The sequence below is a fragment of the Phocoena sinus genome, chromosome 8, assembly GCF_008692025.1.
Source record: "Phocoena sinus isolate mPhoSin1 chromosome 8, mPhoSin1.pri, whole genome shotgun sequence".
NCBI classification, from domain to species: Eukaryota; Metazoa; Chordata; class Mammalia; order Artiodactyla; family Phocoenidae; genus Phocoena; species Phocoena sinus.
The window spans coordinates 77670669-77698007 of record NC_045770.1 but is presented as its reverse complement, the minus strand read 5'-3'; the positions used below and the strand labels follow the sequence as shown (position 1 = coordinate 77698007).

The window sequence follows — 27339 nt, the reverse complement described above, 5'->3', positions numbered from 1 at the left end:
TCAGTGAAATTGTCAGTGGTTTGCTTGTTTCTACTCCAGTTAGAGTCATTTTATACAAAATAATTAAATCAGATCTCCTAGCTCATATCTTTGCTCTTTACCTCTCTGTGGGAACAGTATTTTATACATAATAAAATATATCTTATAACAAAGACATCATCTCATGTGCATTTGGATCCAGGTATCTCCTTAGTCTTTATCTTTAATCAAAGCTATTTGGAATATGGAAATCCGAATACAAACTATGTGACAGACAAGGGATTAGTCTTCAACATTTACAAACAGCTTTTGCAGCTTAATATCACCAAAACAAACAACCCAGTCAAAAAAAAAAAAGACCTAAATAGACATTTCTCCAAAGAAGACATACAGATGGCCAAGAGGCACATGAAAAGATGTTCAACATTGCTAATTATTAGAGAAATGCAAATGAAAACTATTGATACAATGAGATATCACCTTACACCAGTCAGAATGGCTGTCGTCAAAAAATCCACACTGGAGAGGGTGTGGAGAGAAGGGAACCCTCCTACACTGTTGGTGGGAATGTAAATTGGTGCAGCCACCATGGAGAACAGTATGGAGGGTCCTTAAGAAACTAAAAATAGCACTACCATAAGATCCTACAATCCCACTCCTGGGCATATACCTGGAGAAAAACATGGTCTGAAACGATACACGCACCCCAATGTTCATTGCAGTGCTGTTACAATAGCAAAGACATGGAAGAAACCTAAATGTCCATCAATAGAAGAATGGATAAAGAAGATGTGGTACATATATATAATAGAATATTACTTAGCCATTAAAAAGAATGAAATAATGCCATTTGCAGCAACATGGATGGACCTAGAAATTGTCATACTGAGTGAAGTAAGTCAGACAGTGAAAGAGAAATAGCATATGATATCGCTAATATGCAGGATCTTTAAAAAAATGATACAAATGAACTTATTTACAAAATAGAAACAGACTTAGAGAATGAACTTATGGTTACCAGGGGGGGAAGCACGGTGGGGGAGGGATAGTTATGGAGTTTGGGATTGAGATGTACACACTGCTATGTTTAAAAATAACCAACAAGGACCTACTGTATAGCACAGGGAACTCTGCTCAATATTAACATTGTTAATCAACCGTACACCATATAAAAATGAAAATTAAAATAAAAAGTTAAAAAAAAACAAATACAAAAAAATGTCCTGATCTACTACATACCCTTTGCACATTTTCCTTGTTTTCTCTTTACAGAAAATTAGGCTACAATTTCCAAGAGGTCAGGGTTGTGTCCTTTCAAGTTTGTGTCTCCAGTGATGAGCATAGTCCTTACATACAGATGGAAAACAATTTAGCTGAATACTTGGCACTTAATGAGCAATCAATGATATTTATTTTCTAACTTCTAAGGAAAATGTCCAATGAGAAGAGGGACACTGATGTGGATTGAATGTGTCCTCCAAAATCTTATGTTGAAGCCCTGACCTCCAGTGTAATGGTATTGGGAGATGGGGCCTTCTGGAGGTAATTAGATTAAGTCATGAAGGTAGGGCCCTCATGATGGGATTAGTTCCCTTATAAAGAAGAGAGAGATAGAGATCCATCTTTCTTTCTGTGCAAACACTCCTAGAGAAGACCATATGAGCACACAGCTAGAAGGCAGCTGTTTACAATCCAGGAAGAGGGCCCTCATAAAGAAATGAACAAGGCAGCACCCTAATCTTGGGCTTCACATCCTCCAAAACTGTGAGAAATGAATGTATGTTGTTGAAGTCATCTAGTCCATCACATTTTGTTATAGCAACCTGAGATGACTAAAACAGAAATGCAGCAAGTGACATTTCAAATGAATTCTCTGGCAATGTTGCTTTGGATACTCAATAACGTAGAGCAAATCCATGAGCTAAGCACAGCCATCTCCCTTAAGGGGAGAGAAGTATGCAGCCATCACTGTATTCAAGGTATGACCAAGAGCCATGCAGAATAAACACTGTGCTCTTAGAACACTGAGAATAGAAAAAATAATTCTAACTAGGAGGGCAAGAAAAAATTCACTTGAATCATAGAGTAGGCATGTCAGCAATGGAGAATGCAGTGAAGGAAAGGAGGCTGAAAAACCTGATTGAGTTTCCTCAGCAGAAACTTAAGCTGTAGGACTAAAAGATTATGTAGCAGACAAGCTCCAGAATTTTAAAAAAATTACCAACACGTACATTATTTTTTAAGTTTTCATCAATAAATTCTCATAATATTGAACTGCCTACCTAATGAAATTTGTGACTTTTAAAATCCACAGTGAATATAATTTATATGTATACATGTGTATGTACATATGTATTCATATACACACACACGCATGATGCAATAAAAAAATCTGTCTGCATTATCCAATCTTCTGGAAGAGAAAATAAAAATAAAATGACATTTTGGGGGCTATATTTCTTTTTTCCAAATGTAGGTTGAAAATTGCTTACTTGGATGTGTTTCACAGATTTCAGGAAAAACCATTCAAATACCCCTCTCCTTTCAAAGAAGAGGTGAAGATTTTAAAGAAATGTAGATGAGAATAGCCATATATCTTGGAAAATAAGAAAAACTATGATTTGTAATGCTCATGTCACAATGCTTTGAAATAGGCATTGAGGAAACTGAGTCACAGAGAGGTTAAGTGATGTACTCACACACACTCCCAGTCAGCTCCCTGTTAGGTACATAATATCACTGTGGCTATAATTAGCCAACTCTGAAGACTTAGCAGTTAAATGTCCTCATTTAAAAGTTATGTTTTTGGTATTCAGAGAAAAATTGTTTCATGACTGAAAAGTTTGCTTCTTTTGCATACACCCTTATCACATTTTATTATTCAGGATTTTTCAAATATTATCTGTGAGGTGCCTGCATAGAGATTCAAAACCCAAGTATACATAAAATATAATTTCCACCACTATTGAAAAGATAAAGACTATGAGCAAAACATAAATGCCAGAGAAGCTTTTAATGCTAATCTATAAAATGAAATGCTCTACAGTACATCAACTTAGATTTATTGAACTTTATCTTAAACATTTTGGATTTCTGTTATTATTTTTTGAAAAATGAGCAATCTCTAAGACACGTGCATCTAAATGCTTCCTATGTTTTCCTGTGATAAGCCAAGAGAAATAATAAATATTTATTATTTATCTCAATGACAGGACATATGTTTATTAATAGTAAATCAGTTAAAGTAACAATCAGTAATTTCCTCTACACATTCAGGGTCATAAAGAGCCCAGTTTTATAATGGGCTTAAATAAATGTATTTTGAGTTGGAGACAAGTGTAATGTGCCCATAAATTGACGAAGCTGCTTTTCCCAAAGTCACTGGACTTAATAAGGGTGAATCTTTGCTCCTCCCTTAGACTGACATGAAGTGGAGGCAGTATGTGGCTTCCTGGCAGGTGGGGGAGATTGTGTGGGTAGCTGTGCATTCAACCAATGACCCGTTTCAATAAATTTACCCAGGATTTTTCCTAAACATAAATAACATACATTATTAATGCAACTTTCTTCCCTGAGTTTGGTTGAATTAAAAAAATACTGTAGACCTAGAGTTTTCAAAAGAGGTTCAGAAAGATATAAAGGAGAAAAATATTGGCCTAAAATTTTTTGAGATACTTCAGGACGTAATAAAAACCAAGAGAATAATATGAAATGGAAATACATATTTTAAAATGATTTTGACAGAAAAACGAGATTATACAGATTAATGTGTCATCGAGAAATCGACCAGCTACAGACAAAAACAGAACATTAGAAAATTTATTTTGTTTTACTTAACTTTGACTCTTCATCCTGCAAATAGTATTTCCCTAATCTACAATTTGTCCATATCCCCTTTCATCCAAATATAAGGAATCACAGAAACAAGCAGTAAGAAAGCCCCAGATGTAATGCATCAGTAGGTACTTGTAACAGTGGTTCTCAGGGTTTTTTGCCCACCCTCCCCCAGTCCACTGGAGATTTGCTTTAGAAGTTGGACTGGTATCTATAACAGTTATTTTAATAGCAAATGATCCTGGGGCATGTAATAAGAGAACCATCACTTTCAAGTATACTGCCTGAAACTAAACTCCTTTCTGCAATAACTATTTCAGTTTACCAAGATTTATTTAAATGTAGAGCCTGCAGATTGAAGGTTCTGATGATTGAAACAAAAGCAGAACTGAATGCTTCCCTGGTGGCGCAGTGCTTGAGAGTCTGCCTGCCGATGCAGGGGACACGGGTTCGTGCCCCGGTCCAGGAAGATCCCACACGCAGCGGAGCGGCTGGGCCCGTGAGCCATGGCCGCTGAGCCTGCGCGTCCGGAGCCTGTGCTCCGCAACACGAGAGGCCACAGCAGTGAGAGGCCCGCATACCGCAAACAAACAAACAAACAAACAAACAAACAAAAGCAGAACTGAAAGGCCGCCTTTGTCCTGTCTAAAGTAGGGTGGTGGTAGGGATTTGCAAGGAAGATTTGCTTAAGTCAGTTGATCTCAAAATACCCTAAGGAGCTCTTAAAAACTAATGATGACTGGAACCAAACCAGAAAGAAGTTGTTTTAACAGGGCCAGGGTGAGTCCCAAGTATCAGGATTTTTTAAAAAGACGTATCCCAAGGGATTCTAATGTACAGGCAATGTTGAGAACTACAGACTTAATTTCTGAAAAACATATCCACTTTTGTAAAGATGGTGGTTATACCTTAGGAGAAAGTATTTTCCATATTAGACCTCTGGTGTATACTGGAATGTAATACAAGATATTTTCTTTTAACTATTGTAAAATAATGATAAAAATAATAATAATCCTGCCTAAGAAACAGCTGGCTCTCTACTAAAGAAAAGTTGTTTTCCAACATTCTCCAAGTGACTATGAAGACTTTACAAACTGGGTTACTATCTCCCATTCACTTCCTGATTTTTCAATGAATCTGATATCTTACCTGGATTCACTTTGATGATAATACAGAATGAAGTAAAGTGAGTACCTTACTCGATTTTACTTTTCGAAGCACAAATAAAGTGTACCTTGCTTCTTGTCCTTGCATCTGCAATCTTAGTGTCATTTGGCATGGATGGAATTGATATCCGAGTTGGACTCGGCTTGAAGAGATTCAAAGGGGGAGGAGGTTGATCATGGAAAACAGTTGAGAGGCAGAGTTGTACCGTCTCTTTCATTGCTTTCAGCTGCGACGCCTATGAAAACAAGAGAGATCACAACACAATGTTTACATGCGGTTCTGGTCATCATTTACCTGATTAGATTCTCCCTTTCCTCCTAGCCTACACTTGTTCCCTACACAAATACGTATTAATTTCAAATGCAATTGCCTAACATAAATTCCATTACGACGTGCCGTTTAATACACACTCAGTCTGTTTTTTAGGAGCTAATGTGTTTCATGATATATTTTGAACACTGGAATTCAGAGACATATCTTACATTTTCCCCTTGAACTGACATGATTTCAATCATGATACTTTGCTGGCAAGGAAATATACTCTAGGGTCACTTTAAAGTGGAACATGTCCTTCTTAGAAACCTGCCATCTTTCTATTAGCAACAACCTTCTTTATTACAAATCACTCCTCTTGTGATGTAGGCTTCTGTGTTTCTCAGATAGGCCTGTACCTCCACTCAATTTCTGATATAACTCTTATTTCCTCTGGGCCCTGCTAAGTGGTAGGAGTTATTTGGATGTGATTGTAAGTGACAATATCAACATTTTCTATTAACATAGTATATCATAATATTCTAAGCACTTTCACAAAAAATAACTTTATGCTTTCTAACGTCTGTGAAACTGGCATTATTATTTCTCTTTCACTATAAAGGAAACTTTCTTAATTTTTAAAAAAAATTTATATTGGAGTATAGTTGACTTACAATGTTGTTTTAGTTTCAGGTGTACAGCAAAGTGATTCAGTTATACATATACATATATCCATTCTTTTTTAGATTCTTTCCCCATATAGGTCATTATAGAGTATTGAGTAGTAGTGTTCCCTGCGCTATACAGGAGATCCTTGGTGATTGTCTACTTTATATACAGTAGTGTATATGTGTTAATTCCAACCTCCTAATTTATCCCTTCCCCCACCTTTCCCCTTTGGTAACCATAAGTTTGTTTTCTAAGTTTGTGAATCTGTTTTTATTTTGTAAATAAGTTCATTTGTATCATTTTTTTAGATTTCACATATTAGTAATATCATATAGTATTTGTCTTTCTCTCTCTGATTTACTTCACTTAGTATGATAATCTCTAGGTCCATCCATGTTGCTGCAAATGGCATCATTTCATTCTTTTTTTTGGCTGAGTAACATTTCATTGTATATATGTACCACATCTCTTTATCCATTCCTCTGTCAATGGCCTTTTAGGTTGCTTCCATGTCTTGGCTATTGTAAATAGTGCTGCAATGAACACTGGGGTGCATGCATCTTTTCGAATTATGGTTTTCTCCAGATATATGCCCAGGAGTGGGATTGCAGGATCATATGGTATGTTTAGTTTTTAAAGGAACCTCCATACTGTTCTCCATAGTGTTTGTACCAATTTACATTCCCACCAACAGTGTGGGGGGGTTCCCTTTTCTCCACACCCTCTCCAGCATTTATTGCAGACTATTTTTTCTTTAGGTTTACATCCCAAGGCAGACAACCATCTCTAACTCCCATCTAACCCCCAAATCCCACTGCTAAAAATATTTTAAATTGCTGACAAGGTTTAAAAATGATACAGAATTGAGTAAAAATGACAGAGACATCCCCAGGTGCAAAAATGCAGACAGACATACAACCTTGGGAAAATCTCATGGTAACTCAGTGGTAACTGGGGACATGCATAGACCCTAGTAAGACAATAACACATAAATATCCACTTCAAGATATGAAATATGGTCTTTGGGGTGAGAGAGATGAAGACAGAGATTAGGTGCTAAAGCCATATCCCTGGACAAACTGGCATATGTGGAGTTTACCCTTTCACTGTACCCATGGATCAATGAAGCAGCAAAGTCTATTGTCTCTTCCTGTCAAAGTAGTATACTCCCAATCAAACTACTGCCTTTTATATATGATATCAGGAATACACCTGCATATTGCATCCCATCCTATTTCTTGTCTCCTATAAAGCCCTTGTGGTCAATTTCTTGAGAGTAGTGACTATGACTTTGATCCTTACCAATGCCCACCTCTGTGTTTTCTACTCATAAGTGGTATGAAATTTATCCTTAAGATGAGATTGTCTATTGCTAGAATAGCAGTTAAAGAAATCTCTCTCTGGTCATATCAAGAGATTTTTTAAAAGGCAACAGTAAGAGCAGCAACTGGCAATATATAAGCAATAGGACAAACAAGTACCTCCTTCTCATTAATCTTGCCCTGTCAAGTTGTCCAAGACAAAATAAAAATCTGATAAGAACTAGAATGGAGGGGCTTTGTTAAGTGGACGAGAAGGAGCTAAGCTGAATGGTAACCTTATATTCAAAATGGTCCCTTTTATTTGCTTGCCTGAGTCGCTAGATTCTTGCCCTTTCCCCACTTAATTACTTTCTATGATTGATCCTATTTGTTTCCTTCATACAATTTATCATTAATTTTAATTTATATGTATATACATATGTATAAGTTGCCTATTTTGTTCAGAACTGTATAGCTAGCACATAACACAATCCCTGACACATTAGAAGGAACACACACAAAAAAGCTTTTTGAATAAATGACTTAGGTGAAAATGTTGTTTCTCTTTTGTCAGGGAAAGAAACTGACAAGCTATATCAGTAAAAAGAAATGAAGTAATGGCTCAGATTTCCCTTCCTATTGATTCTTTGTTATAATCTTGGATGACCCTTCCCTTCTCTCACTACAGAATAAGAGATCATGGCACTGGGTACTGTGTCAGGAGTGAAATATTCCAGATGGCATTGAACAATTTAAATATATTTCGTTTTCTTATATTATCATTAGACAATGGAAATAGAGCTAACGTGACGAGGTCAGGCAGGTCTTGGCCAGCACTCAAAGCTAACATGGCTTTGAAATGTAGCTTTTCAATGCTTAGATAATGCAGGAAGTATTATCTAAGTATATGCAGGATAGTTATTTTTCACTGCATTCTTATCATGGCTTCTCTTACAGTATATATGTAAAAGTTGGATCTATAACAGTCACAAAGTATATGTTGACATAATATACAAATTCCTGAGTAATGGCTGAACTCGGATGCCGAAAATAAATAATGAACAGCATCAAGCTAATAGTTCATTTTCAGTAAATATTGTTTAGGCAAGACAAATTTTCCAATGGAACAGTCAATGGGATAGGCATATATGCTACAATTTTAATCATCTGAACTTGGTGCAATCATCTCTTCTGCTCCTACAGACCTCCTGACATTCTCAGGGTCACCTTGGACGGTAGTGTCAACAACACATAGATATAACCTCCAACTCCTCACCTTTCATATCCATTGCAGTGTAGTAAGTTATCTTTGCTCTTATGTTTCAACCTATTATTAATCTCTTAGCTTTTGATTTCATTTCTTTTTTTTTGGGATCACAAGCCTATGACTTGGCCTCCTATATTAGATTCTGGCTCCTCTCCTTCATTATATTGTAGATTTTTCCTACTAGAGACCACAGGTTTCTGTGAGCAATGCTGTCCCAGTTTGGTCATCTTTCTACCAAAAAAAAAAAAAAAAGTCCATGTCTTTCTAGTTAGTCCCTCTAACTTAACAGAGCCTGTTACTGACACTACTCAGGTTTGGCTTGACCCATCCCATGAGCAGGACCCAGATAACGATTTTTACACCAAAATGGTCATTACATTTTAATTTGTACTGCTAGCTGTAGTCTGTTTTAAAATTGCAGGTAAGGTCACTGTTCACTTTGAAGTTCATTGGAACAAGATGTCACCTAATGAAATACAATGTAAACCATATAAAGTATACTTTGCTCTAGATCTTACAACCTATTCCTTCTTAAGATCAGCCTTACTTTTGCCCTTGATCTTCTCCCCACACCAAAACACTTTTCCCACTTCCTTTGCCGCATGTTAGTAAAATGCAAAGTCTTTATGAAGATCCTGCTTGTCACAGTGTCCTTTATTTATAGCCCACTGAACATTCCAAGTTCATTCCCACCTTAGGGCCTTTACACTTGCGGTTTCTTCTGCCTGCAGAACCCTCTTTCCAAACATCTACATGGGAAATTTCCACTTGAAATGTATGTTTCAGCTCACATATTATCTTCTTCAAAGTCTCTATCACATTTCTTAAATTATGTCCTATGAAGCCCTTGTCATAAATGCATATTATCTTATCATTATATCTATTTCTGTTACAATGTAATTTCTTTGAGGGCTGGTATTTTTTTCTTTTTTTTTTAAATTTTTATTTTATATTGGAGTATAGTTGATTTACAATATTGTGTTAGTTTCATGTGTACTGCAAAGTGATTCAGTTAGATATATACATGTATCTATTCTTTATCAAATTCTTTTCCCATTTAGGTTATTACACAACATTGAGCAGCATTCCCTGTGCTACACAGTAGGGCCGGTATTTTTTTGGAGAATCACTGGTTTCTAACTCAACAGATATTTGTTAAATGAATAAATAAAGCAAACCCTCCAGAGGATATGTTTTATGTGAGAAAATAATGAAATATTTCTCATTTTATCCTGTATATTATATAATACAAAAAAGTATTATTTTAGACATTAAAATACTACTGCTTATGCTGTATAATATGTAAAGCTTATAAGAAATTTTTGTTTATATATATGATCTTGAGATGGTGGGAGATTTAGAAGGCAATTTTGTGTGTGTGTCTGTATGTGTACTTTTCTCAGAAAAATGCATTTTGGGGGGAACAAGAAGATATATATTGCAAAGACAACAGTGTCCCTAATTTCTCACCTCCTGACAAAAGTTCACAAGGTAATATTCATGTCTACCTTCATTTATTTACATGAAGATGTGAAGTCCTCAGAGAGATCTGGGTGCATCAATGACAGCTGGCTTTGGAAAGATCGTGAAGGACTGTGAATCCAAAGCCTTTCCCCTTACCTTTATTTCACCATGAAATTGGCTCTATGAATCCTATAAAGTCATTCAGCAGTTTTACTTTTTCTGCTCTAGGTGATCTCTATGTCCCTTGTATGTAGGATGAATAGCATGTGTGTTAACTTATGAAGTTATATTACCTTCATCTACCTATTCAATCAATAACTATTTATTATGCTCTTGCTGTGTGCCAGACACACTGTGGCAAGAACAGTTCTTGTTCATTTACTACTTTGTCCTGGGAGTCTGTGCAGATCACCTAACTTGTGTCATCTGTAATACAATGTAATAATGCATGCTGTCCTGGGTGAAATTTTGTGAGGGTCAGATGCAATAGAAACTTTTAACATAAGAATTTGAGAGATAGTTTCCAAACCATAAAGTTGTTTTTACACTCCAGTAGCTGAAGCTAACTATAATTCATAAGATACTGCCAAATAAATAATTGATTGTTTGGAAAACCAATATTGATTCTTAGATCTTGAGATTATTATTGGGAGAGTAAACTGAGACTTCTTTCACAAGAAATATGAAATGAGAACCAAGTTAGAGTGTGAAGATATAGTTTTCATAATATTTATTAAGTATTTAAGACTATTTGAAGCCCAGATATAACATTCTTTGGAGCTAGACACCTGAAGAGAATTAAAAAGTCTCATAAAAAAATGATGGGGAGAGGTGAAGAGCAATTTCATTAAACTGTAGTTTTTATCGATTTTGAAGTGAGCTAGCATTTCTACCTGACTTTATGATTGTAGTTTACGAGCCTCAAACATACCTTACATGAGATTTGTTGAAATCAACCTCCAGTAATATGCAATGCTTTTATAGTTCACTGTAGCAAAAGGAGTGACAAGATCCTGAAGGTTAAAGAGAAAAATTATCACAGAGATGCAGTCTCTCTATGATCTCATTCACTAATAATAATAATTACTATGCTTCCTGAGTGTTTTTCATGTGCCAAGAATTCCCAGTACTTTACTTTTTTTGATGAATATCATTTTCTCATCACCCTTATAAATTGAATTTTTATTATTATTCCATTTTACAGTGAAGTATAAAGAGTTTGAGCAATTTGAATATGGTCATTCAGTGACAGAGTTATGATCTGAACAGACAGACTGACTGCGGGGCCCTTATTTAAACACTACAACATATAATCTCTCATCCTGTATCCAGCCTGGCATTGTGAGGGCTAAGCACATAGTGCTCTTGGTAGAAGTGGGGAGGAGGAAGGCATAGGATGGATAAGACAAAGGAGAAAATACATTATCTTCAAGTTCTGTGACTCAGGACAAACGACAATTTGCCCATGAAACGTCATGTGACAAAACCGGTTTTTATAACTCACATGTACTTAAAATACACATATTACCTTTTTGTGTTTCTCTAAACTCCTGTTTCAATGTATAATTATTTCCTAATTTTTGGTGCCCAACAAAATTGTGAGAGATGTGGGACCCAAGATTGTGTATCATAAGTGTTTTCTGTTTCTCACAGCACCTGGCACACAGTGGTCACACAAACAGCATTTCAAACCCATATAATCATTCACTGACTAAATGGATTATTTGAAGTTAAGTAAGGGAAAAAAATTAATGTAAGGAAGAACATTCCAACCGTCATAGCTGTTAAAAACTCAGAGTGGGAGGGCCTGCCTCAGAATCTTGGAAATTCAACGTCTTTCTAGAACTTAAAACAGGGATAGCAAAGAAAGGAAAAATAAAAACATGATCTAATTGAACTTCAGGATTATACATACCTCTGATTGTCTGATTCTACCAATTCTATAAAGAGTCGTTTCCTTTTTAAAAACTAATTGGTATAAGCTTCTTTTATAAATTAAAGAAATCTCATAAAGTGGAATCTTGGTAAGATGAATTATATTTGACCTAGTCTAGAAAAAAGCAGGCAGGTTTCCCTAAAATTCTTAAATATTATATTAATTACTTGGATAAATATAAAATGAGACAATCACAAAGGAGCAAGGTTGTTAAAATATCTTATTCATTCAAAAGCCATATTTATCCCAAAGATGTAAACCTTAAGAAGGAAAATATTTATAATTCACAAAATGTGCTTACAGTTCCCCTACTGCAACACTTTCTAGACATCCTGTTTGAAATGTTAGTTATGCTAGCTATGAAGAGGTTCTGGCCGCATATAAATGAAGAAAATGCCTATGTGAGATCCAAGTCTTAAAGGAAGTTGTGGTCTTTCACAACCACTGCATAGTGAGAAGGAGGCAACGAGACCTCCAAAATGAATCCACCTTAAATGTTCCATCTCTTCTATTCTGTAGGTTCTAACTGGTGATTAGAAGGCAACTTCCTTTCTTTACAAAGTTGCTAAATGTATACAGATATTATTGCAAAATAAGTTATGAATGTGATCATCTTACTTGCTTAATATTCCAAATAAAATGATTTCTAAGTTTTGATCACAAAAATGGAAAGCCCTTGACAGCAGGCAGAACCTTTCATTTTTTAAAACTGCTTATTTTGAAAAATATAGGGGCATACAGAGAAAGACATAACAAACATCAGGTAAATAGCAACCTGAATTAAATGTTAAAAAGCATCATTTTAATTATATAATATGTTATATATAATACTTACATAATTATATTAAATACATTTATATGATAATATATGCATATGGCTATTTTAATATGCATGTACAGTTATTACATGTAACTAATGTATATATACAAAACATATGCAATATAATGTATGTATATAATGCATGAAATATACATATGTATATGTGTAAATTAAAGACTGTGTCTATACAGCTTTAAAAGGATAGAACATTTGAGAAACAGTAGATGTATCTGTAAGCATCCTTAGCGTTATTTCACTCCATCTTTCCCCAAAGGCGATTGCGTCCATAAATTTGATATGAGTATCTTTCTACTCTATTTATGATATGTAATCAAAACAAAATATGTTTCATGTATTTGAACAATTGTTAAATACTGTACATAATAATTCTGACATTTTTCATTCCACAGTGTATGTTATAGATATATCAATATTGATACAGGTATCTTTATATTTATCAATATTAAATTTGGTTACCATTTGAAAATGAGTATAGTAAATATATGGATTATATGTATTAATTTTAACAGCAAATATTTTAATTATTTCCTTTTATTATTAATACAAACACTGCTGTATTTAATGTCCTTATACACGTTTCCAGGTACATATGGATAAGTGAAAATTCTAAGGTACACACCTTTAAAAACTGATTTTAATAATTACTCCCATTACTAATGTATCAGAATTTGGTATCACCAGACTTTTAAATTTTTATCAATTTGATAGTGTTGAGATGCTATCTCATTGTTTTTATTCACATTTCCACTTTTCTGGTGAGGTTAAGTATTTTTTAAAAATAAACTATTGAAATATAGCAGATAATGAAAGAATATATGGGTCTTAAGTGTACTTTTAAAAATTTACGTACATTTTAAAGAAATATTGCTGTATGCATACTGATTTAGGATTGCAATATTCTTCTCCTGGACTGATCCATATGAGACTCTCTTCTTATCACTAAAAAGCCTTTACTTCAAGTCTACTTTTAATGATGTTCATGTTGATACACAAGCTTTCTTTGTATTACTGTATACAGAGTTCATCTTTTTTTCCCTATTCTCCTACTTATAGATCTTTTGTTTCTTTATATTTAAAGGTGTCTTTTGTATAAATCATAAAGTTTTTGCTTAGTGTAGTCTTATAATTTTAGCCTTGTACTTGGAATATGTTAACCATTTAAAAATTTAATTACTAATATACTTAAGTTGATATCTACCATTTTACTATTCACTTTCTATTTTAGCTCATCTTTTTATATCCAACAATTTGACTATGAAGTGGGTTATCTTTGTGTTTAATCTGATTGTGCATTATTTATATTTTTGAATCTGTGGTTGATATCTTTCAAAGTTATTGAAAATATTTAGCCATTATGTCTGAATATTGCTCTGTTTGTCACTTATTCTGGCACAACAATTATATAATTTAGAAATTCTGAAATTGTCTTATTCATTTCTTGTACTTTTTCTGCTTACTTTCCATTTATTTGTACTTTCTATACATTAGTATAGGTATTTGATATTAATTTTCCTTTCATTTCACTAGTTTTCAGTTCTACTATGTCCAATCAACCATTCTGCTATTAAATACATGAGTTAAATTCTTAATTACATGAATTATATTGTTCTAATTCTAGAATAGCTAGTTGACTTTTTTATAGATTCTAAGTCTAGTGAAAAGTTTTGTCTTTTTACCTGTTTTAGATTTCTCCTATTGTAATATATGTAATGCTATATACATGCCCATAGAAATATTATGCATATATACGTATATATGTATATAATAGTTGTTAAATTTTTGAGTACTTGTTTTCTTATTCCAATATCTGAATCAGCTCCAGGTGTACATATCTTGTCTTCTTTATTTATATTGGCCAGATTGCATTCTCTCTTTACATGTCTAGAAATTTTTTTTTTTTTTTTCGGTACGCGGTCCTCTCACTGTTGTGGCCTCTTCCGTTGCGGAGCACAGGCTCCGGACGCGCAGGCTCAGCGGCCATGGCTCACAGCATGGCCGCTCCACGGCATGTGGGATCCTCCCGGACCAGGGCATGAACCCGTGTCCCCTGCATCGGCAGGCAGACTCTCAACCACTGCGCCACCAGGGAAGCCCTAGAAATATTTTTATTACATGCCAAATATTGTGTATAAATGAACCAAAAATTCTCCAGATGATATATAGAGAAGGTTTATTTTTCCATTGTTAGACCGAATGATGGCTAACTCCAATCTAATCAAGAATTAATTTCAGGCAGGGGATGCATTGAATGTTTGTTAAAATGCAGATTATTCTTGGATTGGCCCTGTTGCTACATCATAGACTTTTCATGTTTCTGACTGAGAGCAATGTGGGTGTTTTTTGTCTTCTCAAGTCTGAAATACTATGATTTCATTTTCAGATTTAGAGTTTTCTGTATTAATATTTTCTAGATATATGTTCTAGGAATTAGAGAAAGCTACATTGGATTCAATAAATGGGTTGCTGAGTGAACAAAGAAATAATTTTAAAATCATTTTACCCTTTCGTTCTGAGTGAACTAAAGAAAAAAGGAATATTTACTTCCCACAATTTTATATAGTTGATTTAAAAATGAAAGGAGGCATTAAGAAATTTTGCCAAATACTGTAACTATAAAGAAGCAGAACCATAATTCTAAATTTTATGACTAACTCCTTCCTCCATATTATATTTCCCTTTCCAAATACCAACTCCTTATTCTCCATGCATGTCTCATATGAAGAGCACTGATAGGCAAAGTAGGCATCAGATGAGAGTTGTGGTTTATTCTGGGCATGTACAATTGTAACACAATGAGGCATTAACAAAAATAAAATGAAGTAGATGAGGTAAAAAGAGGCAAAGAAAACCTTTTGGAATTAATGTTGATGATAGTACAACTTTGTGAACTTTAAAAGTGTGACTTTTATGGCATGTGAATTTTATTTCAATAAAGCTGTTATAAAGATGGAATGTCAGCCACTCTTGCATTATCTTTGTATAAACAGAGTTGCTTAAGAGAGCTACTTTCTTCTTTTAATGCCTCTTCCTCCAGGACTTTAAGATTTCCAAAATAAAAAGTGTCAATGACTACTTCCATTTGCTTTACAACTCATTCATACAAAGTTAATACATGACATCTTTGTTGATGCTTTAAAGTATGTTTATTCACTGTATTATAGAGCAAGTGTACCAGTAAAGTGAAAAATAAGCCATGCAATCACAGAGCCTCAACCTTGAGTAGATTTACTATAGCAGCAAAAACAAGAAAAGAATTGGGTTCCAGGGCTTCCCTGGTGGCACAGTGGTTAAGAGTCCGCCTGCCGATGCAGGGGACACGGGTTCGTGCCCCGGTCTGGGAAGATCCCACATGCCGCGGAGCGGCTGGGCTCGTGAGCCATGGCCGCTGAGCCTGCGCGTCCGGAGCCTGTGCTCCGCAACGGAAGAGGCCACAACAGTGAGAGGCCCGCGTACAGCAAAACAAAAAACAAACAAACAAACAAACAAAAAAAAAAGAATTGGGTTCCAAAGAAAGTATCAAATACTCATGAATTCTATCACCATATTACATGCACAGCATCTGGAATTGCACTGATAAATCAAGAGCAGCAATGAGTACACCTAGCTTCATCTTCTGCAACCAAAGTCTGATGGCTCATGGATGTCAACTTACCCGGTCAAGAGCTGCTTTCTCCAGTTCATTTTTCGCCACAGCTAATTTTCGTTCCAGATCAGTAAGCTGTTGGGCCTATAAAATGAAAGAGAGGTACATCTTTTTAGTAAATTCTATAACCTTTCCCCTCCACTTTAAGTATCTGTCATTCATTGCCAAAGAATTAGAAAAACAAAAACCTTGTGAAATTCATTTAGAATGCAGGTTAAAAATACTCTATTACATGGTCATTTGGTTAAGCTGCAGAAAATGTTGTTCTGGATGAATATACACTAAATGTTTCACTGGGTCAAAATGTCTAGTTGCAAAGTTCCAGCTCATGTCCCAGAAAATATTTGTGGTATAAATCCATCAGTCATGTTTCTAGTTGCTATGGACTAAATTTTGTCCCTCCCTAAAACTCGTATGTTGAAGCTCTACACCCCTCCCACACACCATGTAACTGTGTTTGGGGATAAGGCCTTTAGGGAGGTAATCAAGGTTAAACGAGGTCATAAAGGTGAGGCCCTGATACCACAGAATTAGTGTCCTTATAAGAAGAGGAAGAGACACCAGAGACCTCTCTCCACCCTCACACAGAGGGAAGATACAGTGAGAAGTCACCATCTGCAAGCCAGAAAGAGCTCTCACTAGAAAATGAATCTGCCAGCACCTTGATCCCAGAACCATGAGAAAATAGATTCTGTTTTTTAAGCCACCCATTCTGTTGTATTTTGTTAAGGCATCCTGAGAAGCCCAATACAATAGTATTCACTCTTTTTCTATTTTTATTTTTAAACCAGTATAACTCTATCCCACCGTATCTCTGTATCTTTGCAAATGTCACAACTGTACTGCTAAAAGAAAAGAGCCTCAGATTTGGAAGATGTGTTTTAAAGTCCTGCCTCCACCAATGCCTAGCTACTGTATATACTATAGTTATATACTGACAAAGAGATGCTCTGCAGGCTCACACAGGATCTGCAGAAGGGCCAGCCTCCCCTCATGCCTCAGAGCCTCGCTACACCTGTGGCTTTTGTCAGTCTCCTACATTTAGCCAATGAAAAGAATTTAAGTCTGGAAGGAACAGAGGGTGGTTCTGATGGTCTTGTGAGGCAAGTGGATTGAGTTCGCCTTCGCCTGGGAGAAGTCCGCAGAGGGGCTCATCACTTCTGCAGTGACCAGGACGTCCCCATTCTGGATCTCCATCCTGGGTGTTACAATGCTGTGGGCTTGTAGCAAGGCTGTAGCCAACCACCAAGGTGCCTACTTGTCTTTTGCTCTTCCCTTCTCTCCCTCACGGTCTGGAAAATAGCGCCCTGCACCATTGTCCTTGAATAACCTTTTTTTTTCCCTTTCCTTATGGTAAGCACCTAGGCAGGAGGAGAAGGTGAGGATATTTTTCTTGATTATGAAAACCTATATCCATTCTTTGTGTCCAGGCATAGTTTTCATCCCCTAAATCGATCTGTGCTACTTTCCACACAATAATTTTCCAGTAGGCAATTGTTGCCCTTAAACAGTAACCTAATCATGTACATGAAATATATATGTGCACTTCTAAATATACAATAATGTTTAAAAATAAAATCATTGTGAATGAGGGAGAGAGAGAGAGAGGACTGACGAAGAGGGTTGTTTCCAATTTGAGGGCACCTCCAAGTGAGTGGACTCTCATAAGCTCTGAACCGTGGCCCCCGCTTGGCCTGTCTCTGTCTTTCTGGCCACCTGCCCGCACATCAGGAGGGCTTCAGGACCATAGGCCTCAGTCTCGCATTCCTGGCCCGGGCTTGGGCCACTCTGCTGGCCCTGCATTGCGGCTGCCCTGGGTCCAGCTGCATTCCTCAACCACGGAGCACTCAAGACTTCCCCTGTGACAATCCCTGCTACCGCAGGCCCTGCCAGGGCCAGCTTCTGTCCACAGGACTGAGGCCCAAAAGAAGGAAGAAGAGTGGTCCTTCTGTCTGTCCCCAGCCTCTAGGCCTAGGACAGGAGTTAGGGAAGACAGGGAGGGGCAGTGCATGGGCCTTAGTGGGATAGTGGCCATCCCCACACCCCTGGTGGCTGTAGGCAAGTTCCTGGGAACTCATGTGGGAAGAGGGCAAGAGTGTCAGCACCAGCCTCAGTGCCAATCAACATTCTCAGTCACCAGCTGGAAGGGAGTTAGTGCTGCCCCGCAATCGCCTATGTCTTGGACACCTTTCTACCCCCACAAAGCATGTCATGATATCTTCATCCTCAGGGTCCTTTAGGTGGGCAGCCTCTCTCCTCAAGATGCTGTCATTCATTATCTGCAGTCCAGAGGGTGGGGTCCGCATAGTTACAAGTCCTCCTGCCTCCATCCCTCTCCCTCCTTGTGTGGGTTTCAGTCTAAATCCTGTCATCCACACCAAGGGACTCCCACAAAACGATGACTTCAGGGTGTGCAGCCATCCAGGAAGCCTGTATTAGGACAGGTTGAATGAATTCCAACAGAAATAGCAAATATGCCTTTGAAAGCTCATTGCCATTAGTTCCCAGGATTTCAAGTATTTACCTCTTCTAAGAACTCGTTGAACTTGGTAAAATCTAGCCAAGAGATCTTGGGATACAAAAGGTTACAAAAACAGTTAAGAAAAGTAACCACAGGAATTGCAGATTTGGACTCATATTATCATACTTTAGTCTTAGTTTTGAAAGGATCAGTTATTGGATTAAATCATATATCGGGGCTTCCCTGGTGGTGCAGTGGTTGAGAGTCCGCCTGCCGATGCAGGGGACACGGGTTCATGTCCCGGTTCGGGAAGATCCCACATGCCGTGGAGCAGCTGGGCTTGTGAGCCATGGCCACTGAGCCTGCGCGTCCGGAGCCTGTGCTCCGTAACGGGAGAGGCCACAACAGTGACAGGCCCGCATACCGCAAAAACAAACAAACAAAAAAAAGAAATGTAAACATTCCAGTCCCATCCCAGAGCTAATAAATCAGAAGCTACATTAAAAAAAATCATATATCGTATTTATAAAATTATAGAAAATAAAAAGAGGTCTGTGGGTTTTAAAGCATGAGAAAACCTATGAAAGACAGGAGGGTTTACTGGATTGTGAATTTTGTCTGTTTTAAGTCATTTATGTGCTTTGTCAATTTAATTCACATGAAAAAAAGGATAGGGTTATTTCAGGGGAGGTAGTCGTGAATCTAGAGTAGCTTTCACTCACAACCAATCTTTGAATAAGTATCTATAAAGTGATTAGTTTTGTTCAGACTAAGAAGGAAACATCATCTGTGCACATAGGTTGAAAATACACGAGGCAGCAAGCATGTAAAGTGAAAATCACAATATGAGACTCTAACTGCTAAGCTGAGAGTGTGTTAAGCTGCAACAGAGAACAGAGGAGGCCTGAGAAGTCAGAGTATTCTTCCTAATAAGAATAACACCAAAAAAACCTAACATTTAATCTTTATGTGAGTATATTTTCTCATTTGAGATTTATAACATGAGAGGCTAGAGTCCATATGATAATATTTAATTTACTCAAAAAATTGTGAAGCTCCACAGCTCCACGTTTTTATAGACCACAAAACACTGGAGCCTGGCTTGGCTCTGCCGTCCGGTCTATCAATTTTGGAGCTGTTCCTTGCTGTTTTTCTCGAGGATCCACCTTAAATTGGGCTAGATTATGAAGGATGAAATCAATGCTGTATTTAATGCAAAAACTGTCTTTTTTTCCTAAGTAACCTAAATGTATAGTCGTAGCATGAAGCAAACAGAAAGGACATAATGCAGACAGTTAAATTTTATCTGAAATTTTAATGAACCATTTTACAAAATTTTGGCAAATGCATACATCTGCAAGGTTCTAATTCATTATTTATACATTAGGTGTGTAATTCAATACTTCTGAAAACTCACTGGGACAAGGATTATCTTAATCCTTTTCCACTTCCTTCCCTCTAGGTGAGAATATCCAGGTATCTTCTTTCTAATTTTCTGGTGAATTTCCCTGAAATTTGTAGCATATGAAAACATTTATACCTAAAAAGGACCTGAAATGAGTTTAACACTAAATGTATTAGAATATCAAACATAAATTAAACACATGAGATCTACGGAAAGTATATATGTCTTGTGAATGGGATGTGAAAGTAGATGATGGGTAGTGACAGAAGAAGGAGGCACTGATGATGGGGCCATGAAGTTCTATCCATTTGTCTTGACTGTGCTGCAAATTTGTTCCAAGACTTCCGGCAGCCAGGTATTAAAAAAAAAAAAAAAAGTTGGCTCCAAAACTGTCATCACCAAAGAGAGTAAACACACCAGAGACACACATGCAGCAGGTTTTTTCCAAGCAACAGGTTCTAATATAAAATTATAACAAACAGATTTTATAATTCAACTCGGAGAATCAATTTGTTTTTCAGGAGCCAAGAAAATGTGGCACAAAATCACAGTTCATTTTAAACTAAGTATAACACCTAGGCTACATTGATGTGTGTGTGTGCGTGTGTGTTTTTCCACCGAGACACAGAAAGCAGTAGGAGCAAGTCAAAATATTGGCTTTCCCAGAAAGAGAGACAAATGCCACATGATATCACTTATGTGTGAGTCTAAAACATGACACAGATGAACTTATCTACGAAACAGAAACAGACTCCATGACATAGAAAACAGATTCGTGGTTGCCAAGGGGGAAGGTGGATGGGGGGAGGGACGGATCGGGAATTTAGGGTTAGCAGATGTAAATTATTACATAGAGAATAGATAAACAATAAGGTCCTACTGTATAGCACAGGGAACTATAGTCAATATCCTGTGATAAACCATAACGGAAAAGAATATGAAAAATAACATATATATATGTGTATTACTGAATCACTTTGCTGTACAGCAGAAATTAACAAGACATTATAAATGAACTATACTTGAATAAAATAAATTTAAAAAAAAGAAAAAATATATCGACTTTCCTCTAAGGATATGCACAATAATTCTTCTCTTTCTCACATACTCTATAAGATTGATTGAAATACAATTGGCTGATAAATAGCTGAGATGCCAAGATAAAGAAATTAAACCTTTTTTTTTTTGTCACCATTGAGTCTTATCAGTTAGCAATGCCTAGACATAATGAGTCAACAACATTTAAAGAAATTAAATCCCTGACTATATTGGGTTAAATTAAGAAGAGATGAGGGACAGTACAGACTTCTGAATGCTAATTAAGGTCTCAGCTCTTTAATCTTCTGATAAAACGTAGGAAGAAGAAGCACCACAGGGGTATCAGCATAATGATGTCTAGCCACACTCTTCTCTGGCATGGACTTCTTGCTTGGAAAGACTAACCTGGACGTGGTCCCAGCTAGGGCCAGATCAGGGAAGCGTTTATACAGACTCCGAATACGGAATTCAGAACAGAGCCATCTCCTAGTGTTTTAGCCACTACAGAGTTATAATAAGCAATCTTACAAGACTGCTCTGACTCATTTGTTGAGGATATAACTCAGTAGAGAACTAGATTGGAAGGGGGGTCACTGAGGGGCCTGGAAGTAAGAGCCAACATTACAATAAGCTTTTAGGTGGCATCAGCAAAACAAGGTCAGAAATCTTTACAAGTTTTCTAACAATATGTTTGCTACTTTGTTATTAATAAGATGATACTTGCTGTATATTTTGGTACCAATAAGAACCCTCAATCAGGCTTGTTGCAGCAAATTTTGCAGAAATAGGGATAGTGAGTACAAGTTCCATTGGAGTGTGGGAAGAAAACATTAGAAATTCTAAATTTTAATTTAGATTTAAAAAATGTAAAATAGGTGGCATTATAAAATACTCTGTAGTCTACATTTTTATTCTAAAATATTCCGTGGTTCTAATGTAAAAATATTAGAACTTATTTTTACGTATTTTCTGTTTCACCACTGCTTTCCTTTCATTTTGTTTATGTTTATAATGTACATAATATAGAAGTAAAATAATAAGATGATAATAAAAGATAACAACAGCCTAAACTTGTGAGAGAGATACATATTCCTCATAACAACTCTATTTGGTACATAGTATGTCTTTCATCCTTTTTAAATGAGGAAGCTGAGACACAGGTTTATTAAATATCTTGCTCAAGGTCACACAGCTGGGGAATGACGGATCTGGAACTCAAACCTAGGCAGTTTGGATCCAAAGCTGGTCCTCCTAACCACTAAAGATGTGAGTGTATATAATTTATAACCAATACATATACATATATCAAATGATATGTGCTTAAAATTTATTAATATGCTTTATGGTTAGAAATGTTTGGAGACCACTTAGAAGACTGGTGGAATTTTGTGTGTTTAAGATTATTCATCCAATGAGGATAATAAATTCATAACAGAGATGTTTTCAAATACTCAGTAGGGTGTACTAGGTATTTGGTGAAAGGATAATAATAGGATTGCTTTTTTTAATGCATGATTCAATGCATCTGTTAGTATTTATGAAGCACATGCTCCCTGATCGGCAGCACTAACCTAGAAGCTGTGGATAATACTCAAGAGATATAACACAGAACAAAACACCACCACCGTCATCTCTACGTTCCACTTTACCACTGAGTAAAGGAGGCAGAAAGTCAAAAACTCCTGCCTGCTTCTACTCACTCCCATAAAAGTATAAAGTTGTAGCACCAAGATTATATTTGGCCATTGGATTGTTTGATGCAGCACCTGTTCATTTCAACATTAGTAACTTGGTTATAATTCTGAGAGACTTGGCATTGAATGACTAATATATGTAAAAGGAACAAACACCTCAAATTACACAGGAATAGCTTACATAACATCTGGTTATAAGTGCTATTAAAAGTCAATGTTAATACGTAAAAATTATAAAGTTCAGCAAGGCTTTTCATTGGGAAATAAGAGAAGATATACATATTTTTTCTCGAAGTTAAATTCTTATAAATATATTATTGCCATTATGTGTATGTGTACATGCATTGTAGTGATTATGGTCACTAAAGAAAACTTATCGTGAATAATTTTTTTATTATGTTCTCGATATCAGTTCCCTTTCTCCCCTCAAAAATGCCTAGACTTTGGAGGTGACTGCTTCACACTCTTTCTCAGCCATATTATTTTAGGAGAAAATATCTCAACACTCAGTTCCAGAGATGAGGATGCAATTTCTTAAAGCAATTACTCTATATCAACTCCCTAGTCAAACGATTGTATTGGGTTTGGACATCTAATTAATGTCAGGCCAGAGACAAGAAGATATTTACTGGTGGCTTCTGCAAAGAAAGCTGCCTCTCTTCATCTGAGTGAATAAAAAGTATATTCTCTTTTTCTTGGTAGTATAGTATGAGGATGTTTAAGTCTAAGCTCTAATAGGCATTATTTATAAAATAAAAGAGGACAACATGAGGTTAAACTTGTCCTGTAGACGAAAGCAAAGCATATAAAATAGATAGGATAGGATCTGGTGACTTAGAAAACTTCACAGTCAAACCACACCTGAAGTCAAATGAATTTGTATTTTTGGTTATTTGTATTTTTGGTTATTGTGAGTAAATAAAATTCATTTTTATTAATTAAATTATTGTTATTTATATTTTTGTTATTTAAGAATAAAAAGATTAAAGATTCTTGACATGACACAATAACTGGTTTTGGACTAGTCCTCCTCTCGTAAACAATTATGAGCTAATCATGCCCAGCTGTGAACCTTGAAATATTGGAACCTCACTAGGTAAGACTCATGACTACTCCAGCTTTCTACTTGAGGACAATTTCCTGACCTAAGTGCAAAGGGCTGTGGTCCAAGCAGATCACTGTAGTTGGACTGAACTGTGGAGGCAGAGATCAGAGTTTGGGGCAGATTAAATGGCTGGAGTATATGGGGCAGAGCAGCAGAGAAAAGTGAGGTGAGCAGGGCAGGGCCTCCAAAAGTCAGGTTGTTGGGAGATGTTCCTGCAAGTCCTTGGCTGAGAGTTGGACTGCACATACACAGAGCAATACATGACACAAGGCTAATCACAAAGAAACTGTTATATGACTCACAGCAGAACAGAAACCCTAGAGGTTGAGCACTGCAAAAGGATGCCAGCATTCTACATTCATAAACGTTATCAACACCACAGGCATCAAAGCGACAGCCTTTAGGTTAATAGCCTTGCACAGGAGCAGTGGTTGGCAAACTCCCAAATTCCAAATCTGGCTTACTGCCTTTTTTTTTTAACACGTGCATGGTTTTTTTTAAAATTAATTAATTAATTTTTGGGGCTGGGTTGGGTCTTCGTTGCTGCATGCGGGCTTTCTCTAGTTGCAGCGAGCGGGGCTACTCTTTGTTGTGGTGCACAGACTTCTCGTTGCAGTGGCTTCTCTTGTTGCGGAGCATGGGCTCTAGGCACGCGGGCTTCAGTAGTTGTGGCATGCAGGCTCAGTAGTTGTGGCTTGCAGGCTCTAGAGCACAGGCTCAGTAGTTGTGGTGCACGGGCTTAGTTGCTCTGCAGCATGTGGGGTCTTCCCGGACCAGGACTTGAGCCTGTGTCCCCTGCATTGGCAGGCAGATTCTTAACCACTAGGCCACCAGGGAAGTCCCTGCCTGTTTTCATAAATAGAATTTTATTGGAACACAGCCACCTTTATTTATTTATGTATTGTCTAGTTGTTTTTGTGCTACCATGGTGGAATTGAGTAGTTGAGATAGAGACCATATAAGTTTGCAAAGACTAAAATATTTACTGTGTGATAATTTACAGAAAAGGTTTGCTGAGTCTTGCCCTACTATAAAGTCCACTTTTAGGCTTGCCTTAAGAAAGTCTAAATCAAAACCTAGATACGATTCTGGGAGGTAGGGCTGGGGGAAGATTTTTGGAGATTTAGCTCTGTTAAGTGAGAGAAGCTTAAGCTTTATCACGGACTTTTCACATATCTGCAATGACAAAATATAAAGTCAACTCTACATCAAGATAAATATCAGTTTAACTGTATTATTGGACAAAAATTAATTATCTTCTTCTGAAGATAAAATCCAGAGTCTCTGTGATATATAAATGACAATGTCTAGCACAAAATAAAATCTTATTGGCATGCAAAGAAATGAAATGTATGACCCGAAGTTAAAAGAGTAGACAATGGTAGCCAATATCTAGATGACTCATATGTTGGATATAATATTGTAAGGCAGCTATTAAAAATACTATCAAAAAATTAAAGGTAACATGTTCTTAATTAGTGATGAGATAGGTAATTTTAGCAGAAAAACTGTATTATAAAAAAGAACCAGGGCTTCCCTGGTGGCGCAGTGGTTAAGAATACACCTGCCAATGCAGGGAACATGGGTTCAAGCCCTGGTCCGGGAAGATCCCACATGCTGCGGAGCAACTAAGCCCGTGCGTCACAACTACTGAGCCTCCACTCTAGAGCCTGTGAGCCACAACTACTGAAGCCTGTGCACCTAGAGCCCATGCTTCACAACAAGAGAAGCCACCGCAATGAGAAGCCCGCGCACCACAACGAAGCGTAGCCCCGCTCGCCGCAACTAGAGAAAGCCTGCGTGCAGCAATGAAGACCCAATGCAGCCAAAAATAAATAAAATAAATAAATTTAAAAAAAAAAGAACCAAATGGAAATTCTAGAAAGAAAAATTTCACTGGATAGACTTATCAAAAAAATGCAGATGAAAGAAGAAAGAGCTACTAAATATGAAATGATATCAACAGAAATTATTCATTCTGAAAAGCTGTAAGGAAAAAAAGCTTGAAAAAACATGAATGGTGGGGGTCTCAGAGATCTTTAGAACAATATTAAAAACACTAATATGTGTATTGGAATAATGGAAGAAGAGTGTGAAAAAAATGGAAAAAAATCATTTAAAATTATTAGAAAAAATTTAATGAAAGATGTGAAAAACCTGTATGTTGTAAATTATGCAACATTACTGACAGAAATGGCAGAAATTCTAAATTAATGGAAAGATATACCATGTCTATGAATTGAAACATTAAATCCTGTTAAACTGAAATATTCAATATTCTTATGATACCTGTTCTCCCCATATTAATCTATTAGATAAAATGCAAACCAGGTTAGCATTCCCGTAGGATTTCTTTTTTTTTTCTGTAAATTTACTAAACTGGTCCTAAAACTTGTATCTAAAATAATATTTTAAAAAACACTGGAGTGTAGGAGTTAACGCTGTCTGATTTCAAGACTAACTCTGAAGCTACATTAATAAGGACAGTGTAGTATTAGCATAAGAATAGACATATACTGAAATAAATTATAAGAGAATCCAGAAATCTACTCAAACAAATATAGTCAATTGAAAACATATATAGCCATTTGACTTTTGAAAAAGATAAAAATGTAAATAATTCAATGTGTAAAAAACAATAACTTCAATAAATGGTGATAAAGGAATGGAAGATTATATATATGTGTATGTAAAATCAAACTTGACTTTTTTTTTTTTTTTTTTTTGTGGTACGCGGGGCCTCTCACTGTTGTGGCCTCTCCTGTTGCGGAGCACAGGCTCCGAACGTGCAGGCTCAGCGGCCATGGCTCACGGGCCCAGCCGCTCCACGGCATGTGGGATCTTCCCGGACCAGGGCACGAACCCGCGTTCCCTGCATCGGCAGGCGGACTCTCAGCCACTGCGCCACCAGGGAAGCCCAATAACCTTTATACTCCTCTAAGTAGAGGACCTCTCACCCTTCCTCCTTTCCTCCCCACCTTCACTCCTTCCTCCCTTCCCTTTCTCACATTTTCATTTACCAGATATTATTTTCTGTGCTCTGATATGAGATCAGTTACAAATGCAACACAAGGCAACACCTCTAACTTTATGAAGCTCACAGTCTAAAGGGCTTCTTAAACATTTCTGTATTCACCACTAAATCTATCAATGTGCCTTCCACATAGTGAGACAACAAAATTATACTGGCATTCTATGCAGTGTCTCAGGAACTCCAACTTTACTAGTAGAATTGCATGCATTTTACTAGGCTGTCAGAAGAGAAGAGATACCTTGACCTAAT

General features: G+C 36.6%; 1 protein-coding gene across 1 annotated transcript in view; it reads right to left on the bottom strand.

Moving 5' to 3' along the window:
* Positions 1–27339, bottom strand: part of LUZP2 (leucine zipper protein 2) — a 514848-nt gene that overhangs the window by 35509 nt on the left and 452000 nt on the right. The window contains 2 exon segments of the mRNA XM_032641180.1: positions 5048–5215; positions 16363–16437. Of these exon segments, the coding sequence (XP_032497071.1) occupies positions 5048–5215; positions 16363–16437 (243 nt within the window).